At 42.9% G+C, this 21,666-nt stretch overlaps 1 protein-coding gene across 1 annotated transcript in view; it reads right to left on the bottom strand.

Annotated features, from left to right (window-relative positions):
* The window catches only part of RYR3 (ryanodine receptor 3), a 521,285-nt gene that overhangs the window by 278,284 nt on the left and 221,335 nt on the right, over positions 1-21,666 (bottom strand). The window contains exons 4-5 of the mRNA XM_037056141.1: positions 8,849-8,923; positions 6,345-6,423 (exon numbers count right to left, since the gene is read on the bottom strand). Of these exons, the coding sequence (XP_036912036.1) occupies positions 6,345-6,423; positions 8,849-8,923 (154 nt within the window). The remainder of the gene's footprint in view (positions 1-6,344; positions 6,424-8,848; positions 8,924-21,666) is intronic.

The raw sequence follows: 21,666 nt of genomic DNA, 5'->3' as shown, positions 1-21,666 counted from the left end.
CACACACACTCCAGACCTCAATATCTATTTATCTGTAGGCATCCCAGCTAGCTCCACATCTGCTTTTGCCTATGTTGGTTGTTTTTTTCTCTAGAGACAGAAAGGCAGTGTTGAAAAGAGTATTGGAGGCCAGCAGCTATGGAAGCCTGCATATTTTTAATACACAGAGAAGAAAATGCTCTCTTCGTAGGCACTTACAAATCTTTAAGAACTAACTTCATTGAACTGCTGACCACTTTTTTTTATCTTTGCCCTGATCCTTCCATGAATTCTACTAAAACATCAGCATTTCTACTGAAGATGATGAGAGATTTTTCAAAAAGCCTAAATCCATAAGAAATAAGACAGCAGGATGTGAAGTTGACAGCAATAAACAGACACTGACATTTTATAAAAGAGAAGATAGATGGTTTTAGCCCAGAGAAAGCTAAAACTCAAGTCTTTGGGTAAGAAAATGGATGAGAAGCCAATCTCAAGAAATAGAGCCATTCCTGTTGCATATTACCCAGAAAGCCTCCGGAGCTGGAGCTAACGGTTACTTGTGCAGGCAACAGCAGGGGATGGGGTTGAAAACAGGAGGGCTGGCTGAAGGTTTCAGAGGAACATTTAACCCCCTGCATCCTTTTTTCTGTGCTGTACACACAGATAAGGAAGTCTTCCTCCTCCGCCCAACAGAAGAATTTAAATCCATCAGTGACAAACCATCAGTGGCCTGGTTTTAGAAATACCAGGCACTGTCAAACGAGGAGATACAGAATATCGAAGATAGAGAATAACTAAAATTCTACTTCCTGGTTAGTAACTCTAGCTCCCTTCTTTTTGCCTCCATCCTCCAGCTTCCAGAATGCCAGTTGTGATGTTGACTCCCTCCCCACTCCCAGATTTGAGGGTTGCTCTTTAGGGAAGCCAAATACCCAAGATAAAAGATGCTGCAGTCCTGGTGCCTCCTGGGAAATGCGTAGGTCCCATCTGGATTGCTAAATTGAGCTCTAAGAGAGGGCAAGTCACACTCGGAGCGCCCAGTCAGCTCTTCCTGCCCTGACCTAAACCTGAACGGAGGCAAAAGACAACCGGGCATCTGAGGAAAGTCTAATGTGAATGACAGGAACCAAACAAAAAGTGGGGAAAGGGACTTGGAGAAAACAAAGATTAAAGAGAGCCGAAGAAAACTTTAGAACAATATTGGAGTAATAATCTCAGAGAGATAAAAAGAAATACGTTAATGAAGCAGCAATGGGCATTCTCAGGAAGGATCCCTTTGGAGAAAAAGAAAAACCTCTATGATTCTGAAAAAGAAAGCAAGGGTCAAGGATCAAGTTGAAAATTTCTTCCAAAAAGAACAACAAAGAAAAGCAGAAACAGGAGTGAGAAGACAATTAGAAAATGAATCTAGAGAATTTCCAGGAAGCAGAATGGAGAAAAGGGAGGAATAAAACAAGTAAGTAGTATAAAATGCTTCCAAAGCTGAAAGACAAGCATTTTCAGATTGGAAAAGGTCTGCAAAGTACCTAGCACAGTGGACGAGAGAGACCTACACCAGGGTCCACGCCTGTGAGGCTTGGAAGACAACGGATCCAGGTCTAAACATATTGCTGTGGAATCCCAGACATCAGGGCAAAAGAGAAGATCGAAATAGCTCCCAGAAAGTACAAATGGGTCATACACAGAGGATCAGGAATCAATAAACAGGCAGACCATAAACTAAGAGACAATAGATAAAAACCTTTGGGATGCTGAGAAAAAGAAAATTTCCCATGTAGAATACCGTGAATTACTTGTGAAGCTGCAATTAAGAAACTTTCAGATGATAGTTTGACCTCTCATGAATCTTTTCTGTAAAAGCTACTGGATAACGGGCTCCATTAAAGTGAGGCGGTAAGCCAAGAAGGGAGAAAAACATGAGATCCGGGAAACACAGAATCTCAGAGAGGGCAAAGGGAATTTTCTGGGTGATGGTGGATGTTTCTAAGAAGATAAAACCGAGAGAACAGCTAATGTGATCGCATCTAATCAGGGGAGAGTTTCAGTTCTAGGGAATAGTTTAGAAATGAATGAATGATTGAGCCACAGAAAATAAAACAAATAAAGCAATTATTTTTAAAGAGATTTTATTTATTTTTAGAGTTTGGGGAAGGAAGGGAGAAAGAGAGAGAGAGAGAGAGAAGCATCAGCATGTGGTTGCCTCTCACACACCTCCTACTAGGAACCTGGCCCACAACCCAGGCCTGTGCCCCAACTGGGAATTGAACCAGTTACCCTTTGGTTCACAGGCCTGTGCTCAAACCACTGAGCTATACCAGCTGGGGCTCAAATAAGGCAATTATAAACTACTGGAAGATTAAAAAATAATAAAGTGAACTGAGCATAGTATGTGATGAGTTTCATTTGCAAATAAAAGTTACAGTTACAGCAATAAAAATAGTTTATATTGATTTGGTAGTTATATGTAAATATATTGGGAAGGTGGGAAGAAGATAGGAAAGAATGGACCATAAGAGTTTTGGTCCTTCTAACCTGTTTTTTATTATTCATAGAGAACCATCAATAGATAATACCTAATCTGGAAAGAATAACTAAATAGTACGCTATATTATTCATAAACAAGTGGTAAACAATACTAGAGGAACTGAAAGTAAATGCCCTGAGAGAGGGCGGGGGTTCAGGAGAGGGAGGGGCAGGGAAGAGACTGATGTTTTTAATAAGTGCAAAAGGACTCTTTACATCTTTAAACTAGGTATAGGCATTACTTTAAGTAATTATGCTTATTTTGATTAAATTTAAAATTTCATGACAAGCCCTGGCTGGTGTGGCTCAGTGTATTGAGTGTCATCCTGAGAACCAAAGGGTTGCCGGTTCAATTCCCAGTCAGGGCACATGCCTAGGTTGTAGGCCAGGTCTCCAGTAGTGGGAATGCAAGAGGCAACCACACATTGATGTTTCTCTCCCTCTCTTTCTCCTTCCCTTCCCTTCTCTCTAAAATTAAATAGGTATAGGGGAAAAGGGAATGGACTCACATGAACAAGTATAAAAGACACATGGACAATAACTAAGGGTGGGGGGTGGAAAGGGGAGGGAGGCGGGGAGCATGGGGTGGGGGGCGGGCAGGGTTGGGATTATAAGACAGAAACCTGTACTTGAACAAGAATTAAATAAAAATTATATTTAAAAAAAAAAATAAAAAAAAATAAAAAAAATAAAAAAAATAAAATTAAATAGGTAAAATCTTAAAAAATAAGTTAAAAATTTCATGACAAAAGGTAGATCAACTTCAGCATTTTCAGGGTAGAATGATATTGATGTCCATTAAGTACTCTGGACCACCAATGGTGTTTGGGATAAAGTGGGTCTTAAAGAGGCACATGGAGGAAGAGTGTACTTATTCCAGTGCCTTCGCTCCAGGGAACAGTTTGGTGGTCAGGGCCATTCCCAGAATCAACAGGCTATGGGCCAGTTGAGGACCCTAAAATACATAAAAGAAAAAACACTAAAAGCACTGTTTTCGTATTTATTTCCTCTGAAGTCTCATTTTAAAGCTACCTCTAAATGCTAAAAACAACAACAAAAACCCTGAAAAGGAAAAAAGAAAGGACTCAGTAACCAAAACCAAGGGGAAAATGATCAGCAATTTTTTTTTAATCCTCAACTGGAGACATGTAAACTGACTTTAGAAAGATAGGAAAATGTGGGGAGAGGGAAAGAGGGAGGGAGGGAGAGAGAGAGAATCTACTGCCTTCTGTATGTGCCCCAACAGGGGACTGAACCCCCACCCTAGGTATGGGCCCTGACTGGGTATTGAACCTGCAGACCTTTGGTGTACAGGATGATGTTTTGACCAACTGAGCCACCTGGTGAGGATGACTACCAGTTCTTTTAAGTCAGTCAGTCAAACTATTTAATATCCTCTATGTAGGGGGAATTCCAGAACTGTTCAAGCAACTGCCTTCAAACTTTTCCTCACACTGTCTATATTAAATTCAACTCAACTATTGAAATTTTACTTGTTTTTAACTTAGAAGAGGTTTCTGAGCCAAAAGTGCATCCATAGAACGACCCACTAGGAAACAGGCTGGGTACTCTGAGAATTCTGAGTGCATCTGCTCCTGAAGTGAGAAGACTACCCCAGGCAATACGGAGACTTACTGAGCTATATGCGCCTTCTCCTTCTCCCTCACAAACACCAAGCTGGCCTTCTTCAAGGACAGTATGAGATGGGTTTGGGTGAGAGAGGTAAAGTAAGTTGTGTTAAAAGGCTCCAGGTTTTCATGAACACTTGGTCACCCCTTTCCCATCTGTCTTCTGCCTAAGTCAGCTTATGATCGGCCAGTTTCAATTTGGGTTGGTTCCTGTGTTCATCTGCTGACAGAATTTACTCCACACCTGATTTCAGGGATTTAGAAAAGAGTGCTGGGTAGAATAATATCTGATGCAATTTCCCTCAGTTTTATTGGAGTCTCTAATATTTAAACAAATTTCCTGAACAGATGACTACGATGTGGTCAGTTTCTTCCCAGCTCTCAAAAAGTCTAAAGTCATTTTACCGACATAGGTAGAATGACATATAACTTTTCTGATTGTGTGCTCCAAGACTGACAGCTGGTTTATATTAGAGGCCAATTTACATTCTGAGAGTGTGGTACTTCACTCATTTGATAATTTTCAGAGGATGTTGACAACACCTTAGAGGAAAGTATATTTTAAGAATAACACTTCAGCTGAAAACAAAGCAACCTCAAATCAGATTCAAATATAATCTTATTTTAAGGGAAAAAAACCATAATGAGCTGAGGCAGGCCAGCTTTTCCACTTTGTACAAGAAGAGGAGGTGGAGAGAGAGGATTTCGCCTCAGGCGTTCTTAGACACCACTGGGTATGATGCAGAAACTCTGGTTGGAACTCCAGAGTTTTTCTGTATCAGCTGTAAAATCAGACTCCTGACAGTTTTAGAACATCCACATGGACTTTTTTCTTTGGCTACCCAACAATGAAATCTTCTCCTACTTTGGGGAAAATGTTACGATGTTAAGGACTGCATCCAAGATGACTTTCTGCAGTGCGACTTAGGCTGTTCTCTCTTTGTTCCTGACTCTTTTCCACACCTGGGGCTTGAGCCTTACAGCAGGCTCTGCCCAACATTCTTCAAGTAAATTCTCATTCTGCGTGTTAACCTGAATCAGTTTCTGCTGTCTTCAACTAGGAATCCTAATTGGTACATAGCCCGACCTCTCAACTGAACAGAAATTCCATATGAAATGCTCTTGACAGTGGATCAGCTGCTCAAGAATGTTTCCAGCCACAGGGAGCACCCCACACCCCAACACCAGCTGCTCCTCTGTGGGGTAACTGCAGGTTACAAAGTGATTTCCTTCACTGGGGTGAAATACACTTCCTTTCAACTTCGATCCATTGCGCCTATTGGTGGTTCCTGTGTTTTCATCACACATTCTCCAAGACGATCTTTGGAATAACACACAGCAAGTCAGACCTTTCTTTGATACTGTAACTATGACTATAATATGAATAAATAACTATAGCTATCTTGACTGTCAATATTTTGGGCTAAACTAAAAAAGTATATGAGGTATAGCACTGGTGGTAAAGAACAATTAAACAACATTAAATCATACAGTGAGAACTTTTTATTACTCCTTTAAATCTTCTAATTCAGTCAGAAAAAGTTTTAAGTTTGGAGCTTCTATCTCATTAATACCTTTTTAGTATTTGACAACATTGCTATAATTATTTAATAGCTTTCTGTTCATTATAGTCACTTTTACGGCAAGCAATACCAGTTTTCCACTTATAGAAATATTAACTTTTGTCTCTAAAATTTTAAGTATTAAAGGAAGTAAATTTAAAGAAAAACAAATTAACTGATAATAAATGTGGTGCATTGGAATGTAAAACTCATGTGGGTGGATGCCATTGCCTAACACTGGAAAATTTTGCTTTAGAAATAGCTGGTTCACAGCAGAATAAAAAGGGACCAGTTCTGTGATCTAGACGTTATACTTCATCATCAAAGCCCTTCTTGTTCTACGAGGGTTTTTTTAGTAGTTATTCATTACCATTTGTTCTTATCAGGAATAACACTACTTATTTTCAGTACTTCGCCCTAAAACATTTGTTTTTCTTTGAGGATGGCAGACCGTGCCTAAAGCGTTATATTCCCCTATTCTTGGTTCCGGTGTTTTCATCACACATTCTCCAAAAGTTTATCAGATCTATTTCCTGACCCCACTGGTTAGTTGGTTTGGAATCCAAAATGGATAACATATTCATTACCCTTCTCAAGAGTCCTCGGCCCATGACCCTACCGAGCAGGAGATCTGGGAATGTGGACTTACCTGTGGCATGTTCTTGTAGACCTACATCAAAGGCAAGTTTATCCGTCTGGGATCTTGACGTAGTCAAACATGTTAGATACTGTGAAACAAAAATGGATGTGAGTGAAGTCACACTCTTCTGTCAGGTCTCGGCATCTCTGCACTGCTTGGCTCTCAGTTGTCAATGTCAGCATTGAGCTACTGTGAAAAGGGCTCATCTTGTTCATTGTCATCATGCTTTTGCAATATACTTTAGTAACATAAACCTCAACAATGTTCTTACCTGATGACCCAGTGACTTACCTAATGGGACTATATGTCATAGAAATAAGTTTGAAATATTGAATATGCTTTTGTTGAAAGATACTGAGAAACTTTTAAATTGGGAACAATATCAATGGAACACAAATAACCAACACTAATGGAAGGGTCGATAGACTTTGGTGCTTCATTTTCTGGAATGTTATGTTACCATTAACTGTTTTTTATCAAGGCTGTGTAATAGCATGAAAACAATGCAAAATAGTATGTTTGTATAGTTAGCATGTATGTAAAATTTAAATGCCTCACAACCAGGCTAAGAAAAACTCCATCAAACCGATAACCGAAGTAATCTTTGGACAGTGGCAGAGACCATGATGACCCCCCCACTTCTAATTATTTTTTGTTTTTAAAATTGTCTGTGAGCTTTAAAACCTCTCCGATAATGTCTATGTATTTTTCTTTTTTGTAATTTTTTTAAAAGATTTTATTTATTTATTTATCTTTAGAGGGGAAGGAGAGGGAGAGAAACATCAATGTATGGTTGCCTTTTGTGCATCCCCTGCTGGGAGTTGGCCTGCAGGGAACTGGCCTGCAACCCAAGCATGTGCCCTGACTGGGAATCGAACTGCGATCGTGTGGTTTGCAGGCCTGTGCTCAATCCACTGAGCTACACCAGCCAGGGCTTGTATTTTTCCAATTACAAAAATACATGTGCATGTGAAACTTAACAATGATTTTTAAAATCACTTCACAAAGGACAACGAGCCCCAGCCTGGCCCTTGTCTCTGCCACGGACAGGCACCACGGCTGACCTCAGAACAAGCCTGGGAGGCAGGCATGCACTTGGAACGTGCTTTCTAGGTTACAGTCCTGGTTCCCTGCAGCAGGAAAGCGAAGAATCATTGCCCCGCACACAGTCAGAGCTCACAGGCTTTATTCTCAGAGCGGCTCCTAAAAGGAGCGGGGTTTATACTGATGGTGAGTGGGATTTGGGGGAAGGCTGTAAATCTAACAGATAAATAACATAAGCCTTCATAGCTCTACCATGATGTTAGCTCAAGTTTTCAAGGCCAGGAGAAGAGACTGCGTGAGGTTTTGTCTATTGTATGTAGGTAGAAAAAGAAAGGCATTAAGGTTTTATTTACCCTCGTGGCTAAGCACCAGAGTCTGAAAGACCAATGATCCCCTGTCAGTGCTAGAGATTGTCCCGGTACAATGGTTCCCCACTCTCTAAATGTCTCCACACCCTGCTCAGGTAACCTTCCACTCGGTCATTTTTGTTCTCTGTCCTTTGCCACGGAGAACTACAGCAGGAGAATGTTAAGGCGGAAAAGGTCAACTTCTTACCAGTGCTCAGGAAAAGAAATGCTGCAATAAATAAATTATTTAAGAGGCAGCTTCTGCTCCCGCTGCCAATTTGATAGTCCCAGCTTTGAGATGAACTTTGCAGGACGCTGCAGATGGAAATGTGTGGAAGTGAAGTCTTGAATGAATGTAACAGTTTCCCATTAGGGCCAGAGAAAGAACACCAATGTCGCTTACACTGACAGGTGAAAACGATACATGCAGGGACTGGGAGTCAATGTATCAGAATCACACATATTACAGTTAATTGAGATCACAACGATTCTCCTTAATACTCCCAGCCAAAGATCTGCAATATATGTATTTTACAAATTCATGTAAAACTTGAAAAAACAATTCAAGTTACATAAGTCATCACTATTGGGTTCACGGTGGCTCTACATCCCTAATTAGTTATGCCCTGATCAGCTATATCACGCCTCTGGATTAACATAGATGTTCAAATTTTTCCAGAACGGAGGATGATGGATACCAACCCACTTCCTTCAGCTAGCAAAGAGTAGAAATTTTACAAAATCTTACTTGATTGATTTTTCTTCTATGCTAGTTGTCCTTGTGCACTCAGAAAGTCAGTTATCCCATAGTTTATTTGGTCAATGTGACACATCTTTACTGAGCACCCAGTGTGTCAAGGTACTGTACTTAGTGGGATCACAGTCCTTTTCCTCACGGAGTGGGGAGAAGGGTGGTTGGACATTATGCAAATGCAAGTAAATAATTCCAAATTAAGGTAAGATATAAGGAGAAACCAAGATAATAATGTGCTACAGTTATCTACATTCCACGACTCCTTATGTTAACTTGACCTAGACATTTGCTGGTTTCCTGTGCTTTCTCCCCACTTTCCCTTTCCCCTCCTCTCTGAATGGTGAATGCGGACACCCCGAGGTACTTACCATTCCACTAAAGGAGTGTCGCAGGAGAATCGCGTGGCCATACAGCAGAGTCCTGTGCCCACCCCCTTGTGCTGCCTGTGGGGAAGGAGGAGGAGAAAGGTCAGTGCAAGCCAGGCTGTGGCCTCTCTCAAAGCAAAGCAGCACAAGAATTCTACAAGACAAACTACAAAGGAAAGACACATGGCAAAGCTCCCAAGGAATTCATTCTAGAAGAGAGTGGCCAGCCTACGGGCAGGGGAAGACTTTCGACCACAGTCATGCAGCATCCTTGGGAGAGGGGGTGTGGGGCCAAACCTCTTCTCCAAAGTGGCTCCTGCCTGGGTTCAGCAGGAACCCAGAGCAGCTCCACTAGAGCAGCACAGAGGTGAGAGAGGTACTGCTTACCTTCCTTTGAAACTTCTCAGAAGCATTCAGAGTGAGAGAGAGAGAAACAAATGTGATGTAACGACAGCCCAGTGAGAGAAAGGCAGTTTGGGGGCAGGCGTGCGGTCGCATTCTGCGCCTTATGGTCTATTCCCTTCAAGGCTCTTGTGCCTTCTGCCCACTCACTGAAATGGGACCCGTTTACCCAAATCTCACCAGTGAGAGATACTGTGGACATCGAGACTTTAAAGGGAAAGTTACGCAGAAGTAGATCCTTCAGTCGAGAGACCTCTAGGCACCTCTAGGCACCTTCGCTGCCTCACCAGGCAGCTCCCCTGTGCCTGTTCACTTGGGGGCAGCTGACCAGAGGAGAGGGAGGCACGGGAGAAGAGGCAGCCCACCATAAATTCACCGGAGTCTGCTTTCTACATTCTCCCTTAGTCTGATTCACATTAAACTATCCCACCTGAATATGATATGAGCTAAAGCTAATATGAATCTAGTTATAGGGGAGCAGGTAACACGGAGGACTGAATCTACAGAACATTCTAGAATTTTTTGGCATCGATATTTTTACCTTTTACCTAAATCTCTCCCTGTCATCTTAACCAGCCCTCAGAGACAAATTAGTTTGATCACACACCCCTTTTAGGAAAAGATATTTACACATAGGCCCTCATCCCTAAATAGACTCAAAAAGAGAATTCAAAGCCTGTGATTTAAAATCAATCATAAAGAGAAATGATAGCATTCTCCGTTTTCCTTCTGTGTGCCAAGGGCACCCTTTATGCAGCACACTGTACTCAGAGCTACAGCCCCAGAGCCCAGGGGGCTGGTCTGAGGTCCTGCCCCTCTTCTGCCTGCACCCTCCCCCCTCCCCCGGAGCCTCGCGCAGCAGAGCGAGAGCCGCTGGTGTGGGGAGAAGGCAGAGGTTAGATAATAAAGTCCGGAGTAATTGCATTTCAACTCCATTTGGATTAACAGAATCACTGTCAAAGAGATGACTTCTAATGTCATACAACGAACCTAAGAAAAGAAAAAGGATAAATGTGGTATCAGGTTTTAAAAAAGCTGATACCTATATATAACTCTGTGTGTGTATATAACTATTTATAACTGTGGCTATGGAGATATTTAAGTGCTCTCCAGATTTTAATACTATGGAGGAATTAAATGTTCTTCACAATATTTCCAAATTGCTTGAAATAATTTGATCTAACTTTAGTTCCTGTGTTTACAATACAAATGTGTTAACAGCTTACATTAAAATTAGTCATACAAAATAATTTTCACATCTTGTCAGTCCAGCTGATATTTTCCCTGTACATTTGTATTATCTCAAGTTACTTGACAGCTCATGATGGCTTATGTCGTGGGTGCATGCTCCCAAAACCAGTCCCAGGTCTCAACGGAACCACAGACTGAATATTTCCTAGTGTTGACTACGGGTCACAGCTTTCTCTGGTTCATCCTCATTTCTATCAACTCAGTGAGTAATCATAAGAGTCAAGAGTTGCTGGCCCCAAAAGGTGGCACTCCAGAGCTCGCACTCCTCCCCTTCTCTGGTGCTGCTGGAAACAGCTGGTACTGCAGTGCTTTCCTGTGGTGACAACTGGGATTGAATGGGACATCACCGCCCTGGAGATTCCCTCACCTCCCGATGCCCCTTCCGTTAAGGCAGTGTTTTTGAGCTGCGGGTGTGTGTCTGCTGTTAGAACACAGGCCGCCGACTCCATTCCACAGCACCTGTCTCACCATGCTTGAGGTGGAGCCTGACAACCTGCACTCTAACAAGGCCCCGGGGACACGACACTGATGCTGCTGCTAGCCCAGCGGCCAGTTTGAGAACCACTGCTTTAAGGAGGGATCAGGCTTCAGTGCTAGAAGGGCGATCAGTGTAGAGGATTCCCCTCGACCGAAGTTTTGACCGTCATCCTCCTCGTGACAGCTCCTGCTGGGCACACACGGCATCAGGTGCTGTATGCGCCATCACAGCTCATTCTCAGAGCCCTGCAGTGAGAGATGGTTTCCCCATTTCAAATGTGAGGCAGGGCGAAGCTCTCTGAGGGTGTCTTGCCGTATGTCACACAGCTGGATGTGCTGGTGGAAGGAACTGAACTCAGAGTTGACTCTAGAACCCGAGCTCATTTTGCTTCACTTTTCATTATATATTCACCCCCCCCCCCCCACTGTGTGCAATACCAGTGCACAAAGCACCAGGACATTAGGATACAAAGACACACCCTCAGCTCCTCAATGAAGGTGAATTCATAGAGCTGGAATTACATGAGCTCTAATTATACAGCAGGCATAGAATTACACTAAGTTTTGCCCATTAATCAACTCATTTTATCTTCTTAATTAGTGTTGGGAAGTAACTAAGGTAATTATCTCCATTTAACAGCAACACAAACTGAGGCTTAAAGACATGAAGTGATTTACTTAAGTTGTACAGGTTCCAAGTAGAGGGTTGGGATTTAACAAAGACAAGTTACTTAACCTTATGTTACATTGTGTCCTGTATAGACTAATAGGGGAGATAAGACTTGTGTATTAAAAAATCATGTTACAAATAGAAACAACATGTCTGGTAAAAGGGGTGAAGAGACACAGAGCATTGGAACACAGTGAGAGGGTAAATAGGGTGTTAAGGAAGAGCTCTGTTGAAAAGGTAGACCATTAACATTCTGTGGGGACCGTTGACAGGTAATGATAGTAAGGAGGGACTCGCGTGGGCAAAACACTCGAGGATAGTAAGGGGGAGGAACTCGCGTGGGTGATGGCCTTGAGGTGGAAGAGCGTGAGGTACACGTGGGGACTAGCAGACGTGTATTCCACTGATCAGCGTTGGGGTCAATTAAATGAAAGCGGCTAGAAACAAGTCAGGACGCAGATGCAGGGAGGTGACATTATGGAGTGCTATGACACACTGCCCTACTGCGAGGGGACACTGGGGTAGGTTTCTGAAAGGAGAGTGTCACCGTCAAAACTGTCTGTTTGGGAGATAACCCTGACGACAGAGTGGTGGGCAAACTGGGGTGTAGAGAAGATCGTTCTCTCACTCAATTTCCACCACAATGTAAGGAGAGTGTGGAGATAAAAAATCTTGGTGTCGTCCTCTACTCCTTTCTCCCTCTCATCACACTCCACATTCAATCTTTAGTCCTTTTGGTGCCACCAACAAAATGTGTCCAGCTACTCGGCACCATGCTGCTACCAGTCTAGTCCAGCTCTGTCTCACCTGGACTCTAATCACAGCTCCTAACTCTGCTTCCAGCTGTGCCCTCCCCACTTTATATTGAGTTAATGTGGCAGCCAGATAATCCTTTTGAGACCACGGATCACATCACATTACTTCCTTGCTCAACCCTCAACCTCCCATGATCTCCTTCACATTTGGAAGTATAACATCCTCACCACGGCCTCCAAGGCCCTGCATCAGGAGTTGGCAAATTTTCTCTGTAAAAGACAAGACAGCACCAGGTCTTATATTTAGGTCTATGATTCATTTAGAGTTAATTTTTGCACATGGGGACAAAAGGTAGTCTAGTTTCATTCTTTTGTATGTCGTATTTAATTATCTCACACCATTTATTGAAAAGGTTTTCTCCACTATATGTTTCTGGCTCCCAGGAGGATATAGAAATGGTCAACAGAAATATGAAAAGCATCTCAACCCCACGAACTATTAGGAAAATGCAAATCAAAACTACAATGAGATACCACCTCACATTTGTTAGAGTGGATATCACCAACAAGACAAGTAACAACAAGAGTTGGAGAGGTTGTGGGAAAAAAGGCACCACTATTCACTGCTGGTGGGGATATAAACTGGTACAGTCACCATGGAAACAGTATGGAGGCTCCTCAAAAAATTTAGAATGGAGTTACCCTATGTCCCAGCAACCCCTATTCTGAGTATCTGCCCAAAGAATTTGAAAATATTTATTTGCAAAGATATATGCACCCCTACATTCATGGCAGCATTATTCCTGGTGGCCAAGACACGGAAACAAACAGTGTCCTTCGACAGATGACTGGATAATGAAGATGCGGTGCAGATACACAGTGGAACACTGCTCAGCCGAAGGCTGAAGTACTGCCATTCGTGGCCACATGGGTGGACCTTGAGAATATCATGCTAAGCCAGACAGAAAAAGTCAAGAACCATATGAATTCACCCATATGTGGGATATAAAACTGAAGGCAACAAATTAACAAATAAGAAAAACAAACTCACAGACACAGACAACAGTATGGTGGTTACCGCAGGGAAGGGAAGTGAGGTTAATAAGGGTAAAGGGGTGACATCTACACTGGCAGAAGATGATTTAACTTTGGACGGTGAGCACACAGTGCGATATACAGATCATGTGTCATAAATTGTACACTTGGAACCTATATAATCTTATTAACCAATGTCACCCCAATAAACTTAATGAAAAATAAAATGGGAAAGATGAACATAAAAAAAGTTAAATACAAGACCAGATTGTAAATATTTTAGGTTTGGCAGGATGCGCATGGTCTTTCTTATAGTCCAATTCCTTTATTTTAAACAACTTTTTCTAATTATAAAAGTCATTTTTACCTAGAGATTCCGTACATAAATAGGCCATAGGCCGAATCTGGCTCCCTGGTTGTCCTTGCAGCCTCACTTGATCTGGTTCGCTCCACCACTGTGACTTCGCCACCTACCAGGCACACCCCCGCCCCCCGCCCCATCCGTCCCCTGCTTCCACCACGTGGGCCTCCCTCTACCTTTGCACGTATTTCCCTTTGCTTGGAATGCTCTTCCTCCAACACTCTCCTGGCTCATTCCCACACTATTTTTAGTTCTGTGCTCAGATCTCTTATTAGAGAAGTCTTCTCTCATTGCTCCTTCTAAAAGAACAATCAGCCCCAGCTGGTGTGTCCAAGTGGACTGAGTACCAACCTGCAAATCAAAGGGTTGCTGGTTCAATTCTCAGTCAGGGCACATGCCTGGGGTGCAGGCCATGTCCCCAGTAGCAGGCACATAAAAGGCAACTATACATTGATGTTTCTCTCCCTCTCTTTCTCTCTCCCTTTCCATCTAAAAATAAATAAAATCTTTTTAAAAAGTCACCTTTACTCTCATTTTTCTGCTTTATTTTTTCCTCACAGCATTTTACATTAGCTAATATGAATTCATGTTAGTTTTGGTGTGCACCTACCCTCCCTACCCATGGACATAAGTGGCGTGGATTTTTGATGTGTTCTCTGCCACGTCAACATCATTTTTATCAGTGCCTGGCAAACAGAAGGCACTGACTTTCCTATTCATATTCATTTTTCCTGAATGAATAAATAATAACTGGAGGACGTGGTCTTCTTATCTCCCTTTTACAATGGGAAAAGAGAAACTTACCCATGGTCATCTTGTGAGCTTAGATTTGAATTTGGGTCCAACTACAAATTCTACTTTTCCTGCTTTGATGCTAATTCTGGAATTATCATCTTCCTTTCCAGGAGGAAGACGGCACGGGTCTGTTTACAAGGAGGATGCAGACACCAAGACCACGAGGCTTCACTGGGAGGGCAGTCCTGCCTCTGCCACGAATGACCTTGGCCGCAGTCACTGGCAGGAGGAGAATATTTTGTAGGGCCTCACAGGACGGGGGTGGAGCAGGGCAAAGCTGGTGAAGTGCCCTGATGCTGGGTCCAGAGGAAAAATGTTCCACCAGATCATTATTTCAGTCATCTCACCAGCAATTTCAAAATTAATTCTGTCACTGACATTTCCTTCGCTGGTTCCCGGAGGACACTGCCTCCTAGACAGATAAACCTGATGTCGCCACAAGGAGGAGGGAGAATGGGGCTTCTCCCCAGGCACACATTAATGTCTCAAGGCTGTCCGATCTCTACACTGCCTTCCTTTAATGATCTGAGGCCCTAAATTCCACTTTGGGGGCCCCAGGCCCTAGGAAGGCTCTTTGGTGAATTTATCACAACCGTGAAAGCTGTGGGGGCCACCTCACTGGAGGGGGGGAGGCTTGTGAAACACGGCATTGCTGTCTGGATGTGGATTTGCACTGTCATCTTCCTTTCCCTCCTGACCCCACTTCTGTTCCAGTCTTTGAAATTGCCAAAGACGGAAAGAAGACTTTCTAGAAAGTTCCCAGGGGGGCATTCCCTGAACATGCTAGAGGCCCTTCATATTGCCCAGGTGGCTTACTTTGACACAAGTGACGACTAAGTAATAGTGATGCCATATAATAAAAACAAACCAAACCAAAACAAAAACACCCCAATTAACACCAAATAGTAGAAACAAAAGCAAGCAACCAAGTATTTTCAGTTAGAAAACATAATGGAAGATTCTCTTCATGATTGCTACAAGATATTACATTTTTAGGAATTTACTTGGATATGAGCTAAACCTTTAAAATGAAATGGCAAATCTTTATTCTATAAAATGAAATGTGACTTGGTGGTGTTCTCATTGTTATAGAATGAGAATACTAGTAATATTTGTAAATGCTAGTTCTCCTACATTTAACTTACAGATTTAATGCTGTTTTAATAAAAATCCCAATAGGGTGTTTTGCAATTGAACAAAATTTCTTAATCTGAAACTATAAAGAGTAAGAAGCAAAATTCATTCTGGCAATGATTCAAAAAGAAGACGAGCACAAATTAGGCAGCCCATAACCAAATCTAAAATGTAGCAAACAATAAAGCAGATTTTTAGTACAATGGGGGAAGGCAAGATCATGAAACAAAACTCTCTATGATATGTAGATAGCAAATCAGAAAAGCATTCTGTAAGACCCGCAGGAAATATAAAAGATAGATTCTGGATGGAAAATGGAGTTAAATATTTCACTTTAAAATTAAATTCTAAAACAAGTAGCATGTAATACATAGTCCACATTCCTTTACAGACCTAATACTCATCCATGCTTTGAAGTACAGATGAACTGGAAGGAAACAAAAGACAGATGGTAGCAAGAATATGAAACTTCGGAACAATGGAAACATCGACATTTAATAGATTGTATCACTTTAACAAAAGGGGTACCATTGAAATGGAGGGGGAGGAAAGCATCAAATTAATATATAGGCAAAGAATGAGATTCATCTGAGGAATAAAATGAAAATATATGGAAGAGATTTTTATCTCCTCTAGTGATGAAAGGAATGACAATTTAAGCAACTTCGATATATCATTTTCCACCAACTGAATTTGCAACAGTGCAGGGATAAAACCCTAATGCTGTCAGGGCTGCACCTCAGCTGGTGCGTTCCAATATAAGGCCACACCGAGTAAAACTCTTTTGCAAAGCAATATCAGGATATATAAAAGAGCCCTAAGAAGTTCCTAATCTTTACTGTAGTAATTCTACTTACGGGAATAACTCAAGAGTAGGGAAAAAAAGCACACATACTGTTCTGATAAGAGCATTATAATGGGGACAAACAAGAACCTGGAAAGAACATAAATATCCAGAAGAAAAATATTACCTAGTAAATCCCTGGCTCCTTCAGGATGTTCTATCTTGTAACCATGAAAGACAACAATTACAGGGGCTAATGGAAGCACAAAGTGTTTATGATACACCGCTGTGATAAAGGCAGAATGCAAAATGCCTTCCACAATTTTATTTATGCAAGAGTGATAAAAAACCTATAAAATGAATATAGTCATTTAGTTGGTTGTAGAAGCATTGGATTTTTCCTTTCCAGAATTTGTCTTTGACACTATCGCCTCACAATCATTTTAATAAAAAAAATACGTGTGTGTGGAGGGCAACAGCATGCTGCCCGTATTCCAGGGAGGGAGCGCCACGGAAGGGTTTTGTCTACTGGTTAAAACTTTAGTTGCTCGAGGTGCGATTCATTTGCTAGAGTCCCCAGGAAACGACTTCACCTGCCTGAAGGGTGGCCGACAATGCTTATCTAGCACACCTGCTCTCAGGAGCTGACTGCAAAGCCTCAGCCCATCTCGGTGTTAAATGGAAACCCACAGAGGCAGCTTTTACCCAAGACAGCTCTGATGCCCTCCGAGCTCCCTCAGGCCCAGCTCCAGACTCTGTAAGGAAAAATTGCTTGGCTCCCCAAATTGCTTGCCAGGAGTAGTCCTGCTTGGATCCCAAATGCCCTGTCTCTTCTGACCACTTTTTTGGGTCCACCTGGGACTCCATCCTTGTTCCTGGAGACTTGGGTTCTGTATTTTTCCATGCTTCCCAAGGCTGTCTCCCCGGCTGTCAGATTGAACGTCCTCATCTTCCTGCTACTCCAGGCCATCCATCTACCCTCAGGCCAAACTCCCAAGATCCCACACCCTGTCACCCTACTTTTCTCAGAGGGGTGAACGGATGGGGCTTTCCAGCTCAACGGCACTGAAGACACTGAGGGGGCATTTTCCACACTGGCCTTGGATTGTAAACTCATAGTGACATGGACAATTTTGCCTCTTTAATAATGGCTAAAGCAGCACACTGGAATTTAGAAGATGCAGTCCAGGGGTGGGGAGACACATGCATGGATTAGTTTGACTTGTGATTTGGAGTCAGAACCAGGGACTGCGACAAAGAAATTCAATATGCATGTTCTAGCCACCCTAACTCCCTTACTATGTGTGTGACCCTGGAAAAACCCAATGTAGGACACTAAGCCCTTGTCTTCGCCGCCTTTTCTGGATCAAATACTCAACTCTTCAGCTAGGTAATTGCCAAGTTCAGCATTTCCTGGGCTCCCCGACCTGGGACAGAAGACTGTATAAGTACAAAAAGTATCTTTTCAATTTGACACCCTGATTTTCTACATGCAATGGGATGGCTAATATGGACCTAAAAATGTTATTCAGAGGTTCCTGAGCCACTGGCTACAGAAAGCTGTGCCATCGGGATGAAATGCCCTGGAGGAGTTTCCTCTGTCAGAAACCCTTCTAGTGAGTGTGGGGCGACCCAACCAGGAAAGTGCAGGCCCTTGAGAGGAGCCTGTGTTCTTGGCATCCTTCATGGGCCTCTTGGGGAATTGTTAAAACCTAAAATTATGAAATAGAATTTTAATGAAGTTCAAAAAAGAGGAGGAAGGTGTGGCCGCTGACAGCCCACGCCCCCAATTTCAGTGATCATTGAAGTCTCCCCAGTTGCCTTACTGAAAAGAAGGGCCCACGTGTGAGAGGCTACAAGGCACAAGACTCCCCACAGAGAACGGGCTTGGCAGAGGGCCTATGGCAGCCACTGCTCCTCTGCTGCTGTGCACTCACTGCAAGGTCAGCAGGGCGACCTTGACTCCAGGAGCCCCACCTCCCACTGCCCATCACTGCTCATCACAGGAACACACTACGGAACGCTCCAAACTCGGCCTACAGAGGCAGGCTCTCCTCCTTTCATGAGGGAAAATAAGCAAAATCGAATAGTCCAACCACTCACCACTGTAGGCCAAATTTACCATTCCCAGGATTGGTAATTCATTGAATTCAGCCAACTCACCTTCTTGGAAGCATTCAGAATTGTTTTTACCCCAGTAAGAAGATTCTGGAAATCCTATTTTTGTTTATGTCATTAATTTCACAGCCATATGGAAGTATTTCAGGACAAAAAGATAAAAGGCCAGAGCCTGATGTAAGAAACTCAAGTTCTGGGTCATGAGCATCATCTTTAGCAAGAACCTGCATAGCAAGAAGGTGTCCCCTCCCAGGAGGATGTCCACATTTCTTTTGGGCTCTAGACAATCCAAATTCGACAGAGGAAGAGTTCCAGGCCCCAAAGAGATGGCTTCTATTTTGCACAGATTTGGCTCATGGGATGAGTAAAATCTGGAGATGGTTGAGATGAATTAGGGATAGTGGAGGTGATGCTGAGTTCACTGTTTCCTGTGAGCCCTGAAAGCCCTGAGAAGGAAGAGTCCCTGCATGGTGCAGACTTAAACCTTGAATACACAGCTGAAGACAACTGAGGAATCTCCCACCAGTTCTTTAAAAATAAGAGCTTCTGATGTAGGAAAACGATAGACGTGTGCAACCATTTTCCTTCCCTCTTTCCCAATCCATGGTGTTTAGGGAATGAGTTAAATCCGTGGTGTGTAGGGAATGGCTTTTGGAGGTTCCCCTTAGGCCTGGGATTTTTCAAACCCTAATTCTTAAACAGGAGGCTAAACATTCTCCAATGAGGGAACAAAGGTGGCTGTTGGGATGCTTCCAAATTGAACATGGGGTCACTCTAGATGCTTTGCTGTGAGAGGAGAGGCCCAGGGAAACCACGCAGCCAGAGTGGCAGCTCTAGCGCGTGTTTGTGATGGTCTCTGTGAATATTTTTTATTTATTTATCTTTAGAGGGGAAGGGGCGGAGAGAGGGAGAGAAATATCAGTGTATGGTTGCCTCTGGTGTGTCCCCTGCCGAGAACTGGCCTGCAACCCAGGCATTTGCCCTGACTGGGAATCGAACCGTGATCGTGTGGTTCACAGGCCCGCGCTCAATCCACTGAGCTACACCAGCCAGGGCTGTGATGGTCTCTTTGAAAAGAGCAAATTGGAAGGAGGTATTTGTCAGGATATGACATTCAGCTTGATGACAAGTATACTTTGGAAAGAGATAAAGCAATTATTTTCTTTGAATTAATTTTCCCTCTTTCTCCCAGATTTCTAAGACACTGACATTGCCAAGTTCATTCTTTTCATAGCAGAACCCTGTTAGCCAGATTTGTCTTCCAGTCACTGAAGACATCTTTCATCTGAACCCCCTATACTCATCAGGCCTCTGTGGTGGACCAGTGGCCACATAGAGTCAAGACTTGGAACTCTGCCCAACCATTTCCTTTCGCTGAAGGTAAAAAATATGTATGATGAGTATTTTCTACAAAGTATTTAACATGTGAAAGTTCCAAATACCTTGACCTAAAAAATCAGACACTGTCTCTAATTGATTATATCTCTGGGAAAAAAATTCACTGTTGCTCTGGCCAGGTGGTTCAGTTGGTTGAAGCATCATCCCATGCACCAAAAGTTTGTGGGTTCAATCCCTGGTTCAATCCCTGGGCACATACCTAAGTTGTGGGTTTGGTCTCTTGTTGGGGCATAACTGATCAATATTTCTCTCTCTCTCTCTTAAACAGTAAATAGTCTTAGATAAAGATTGAGAAAAATTCATTGTTCATTCTGGGGATAATAAAATAGGAGTATAATTTTTATTTTTATCATATAATGTTCTTGAGTCCTACTGTATACAAACAAGCCTACCCATGTCTGCTATAAGGGAAAAAATGAACTTGATTGCATGTTTTGTTGGACCCTCCTTCCTCTCTCCTGTACTCCTCAGCCTATTTTTTCCTCCCTTGGATGTCCTTTGTCAACACAACTTCTCTGTTTTTCAATTCTCTAACCTTCTTTGTTCTGTTCCCAATCGTGGTCTTGCTGGATAGTGATCAGTGTGTCCTATTCTCTCTATACCCACATAATGAGGTCAGAGCCAAGTTTATATCTCCAAGAAAAACAAATAAATGAATGCCTGGTCTTTCCTTGAAGTATATAAAGTGGCCTTTGGTGGAGAGGCAGATTCTCAGAGATCTGTGTATGTGCAGGCCTGTACATGGACAGAACAGTTACTCCTAATATTTCCTACCTGTCCATGGACCATATGCTGCTTGGAGGGCAATGAATTCATTCTTCTGAACCCCCCATGGATTGATTCTACAGAAGTGGTTCTCAATCCCCACTAGCCATCAGAATCACTGGTGCAGCTTTAAAAATGAAAACAAAGCAAGAGAAAACAAAAAACTATAGCTCAAAGGTTGGGCCATTTCCCTAAGATCCTCACTTGGCTCCTGTGTGATGAGGCCTGGGCTCCCAGGTAACTCAGGTGTGTGGCCAGGCTTTACACCCACCCCTCTAGGACTTCTTCAGTCACAGTGGGCCCTTCAGGTAAGTGATCGGCATGATGCTTACAGTCGGCAAGTGCTTCTCTTTTCTCAGAACCACGTCTGTTCTGGGCCAGAGACTGATGATTTCTCCAGAATCCCACTGAAGCAAAGAACAAACCTGGTTGCTTCCCCTTGTCCTTGGTGGCTCCAGGACTAACGATGGACCCCGTTTCTCTTCTAGCTCGGCTGCCATAGATGGGAAGGTGGAAAGACACAACTTTCTCTGTAAAATATCAGTGGTAAGGGCTCTAGACAATCCAAACTTGGCAGAGGGGGAGTTCCAGGCCCATCACAGTCACCCCTAGACCCACCCATCTTTATGGTGTACAAAAGTCCGCTGCCTCAGCCATACCCCAGACTTTCTGTCTTATCCGTCTGTACTCTATGGGGCTGGAAAGTGATGGATCTGATGGCAAAAAACAGAGGTTAGGGGGAGGGGCTTTTACTTTTCTTCTCTTACTACTTGGTCACCCTTCCCCCATCAGTTTGTCATCTGTTCTCACTCTGGTTTCTGTGTCTCCAGCTCCTAGTGGTACACTTCTGCATTCTGCATTCTTTCTTACAATATT

This window comes from Sturnira hondurensis, unplaced genomic scaffold (genome assembly GCF_014824575.4).
Source record: "Sturnira hondurensis isolate 20B ecotype Veracruz unplaced genomic scaffold, ASM1482457v3 Scaffold0008782, whole genome shotgun sequence".
Taxonomy (NCBI): Eukaryota; Metazoa; Chordata; class Mammalia; order Chiroptera; family Phyllostomidae; genus Sturnira; species Sturnira hondurensis.
The sequence above is the reverse complement of the archived record's forward strand: the minus strand, read 5'-3'. Positions and strand labels throughout refer to the sequence as shown.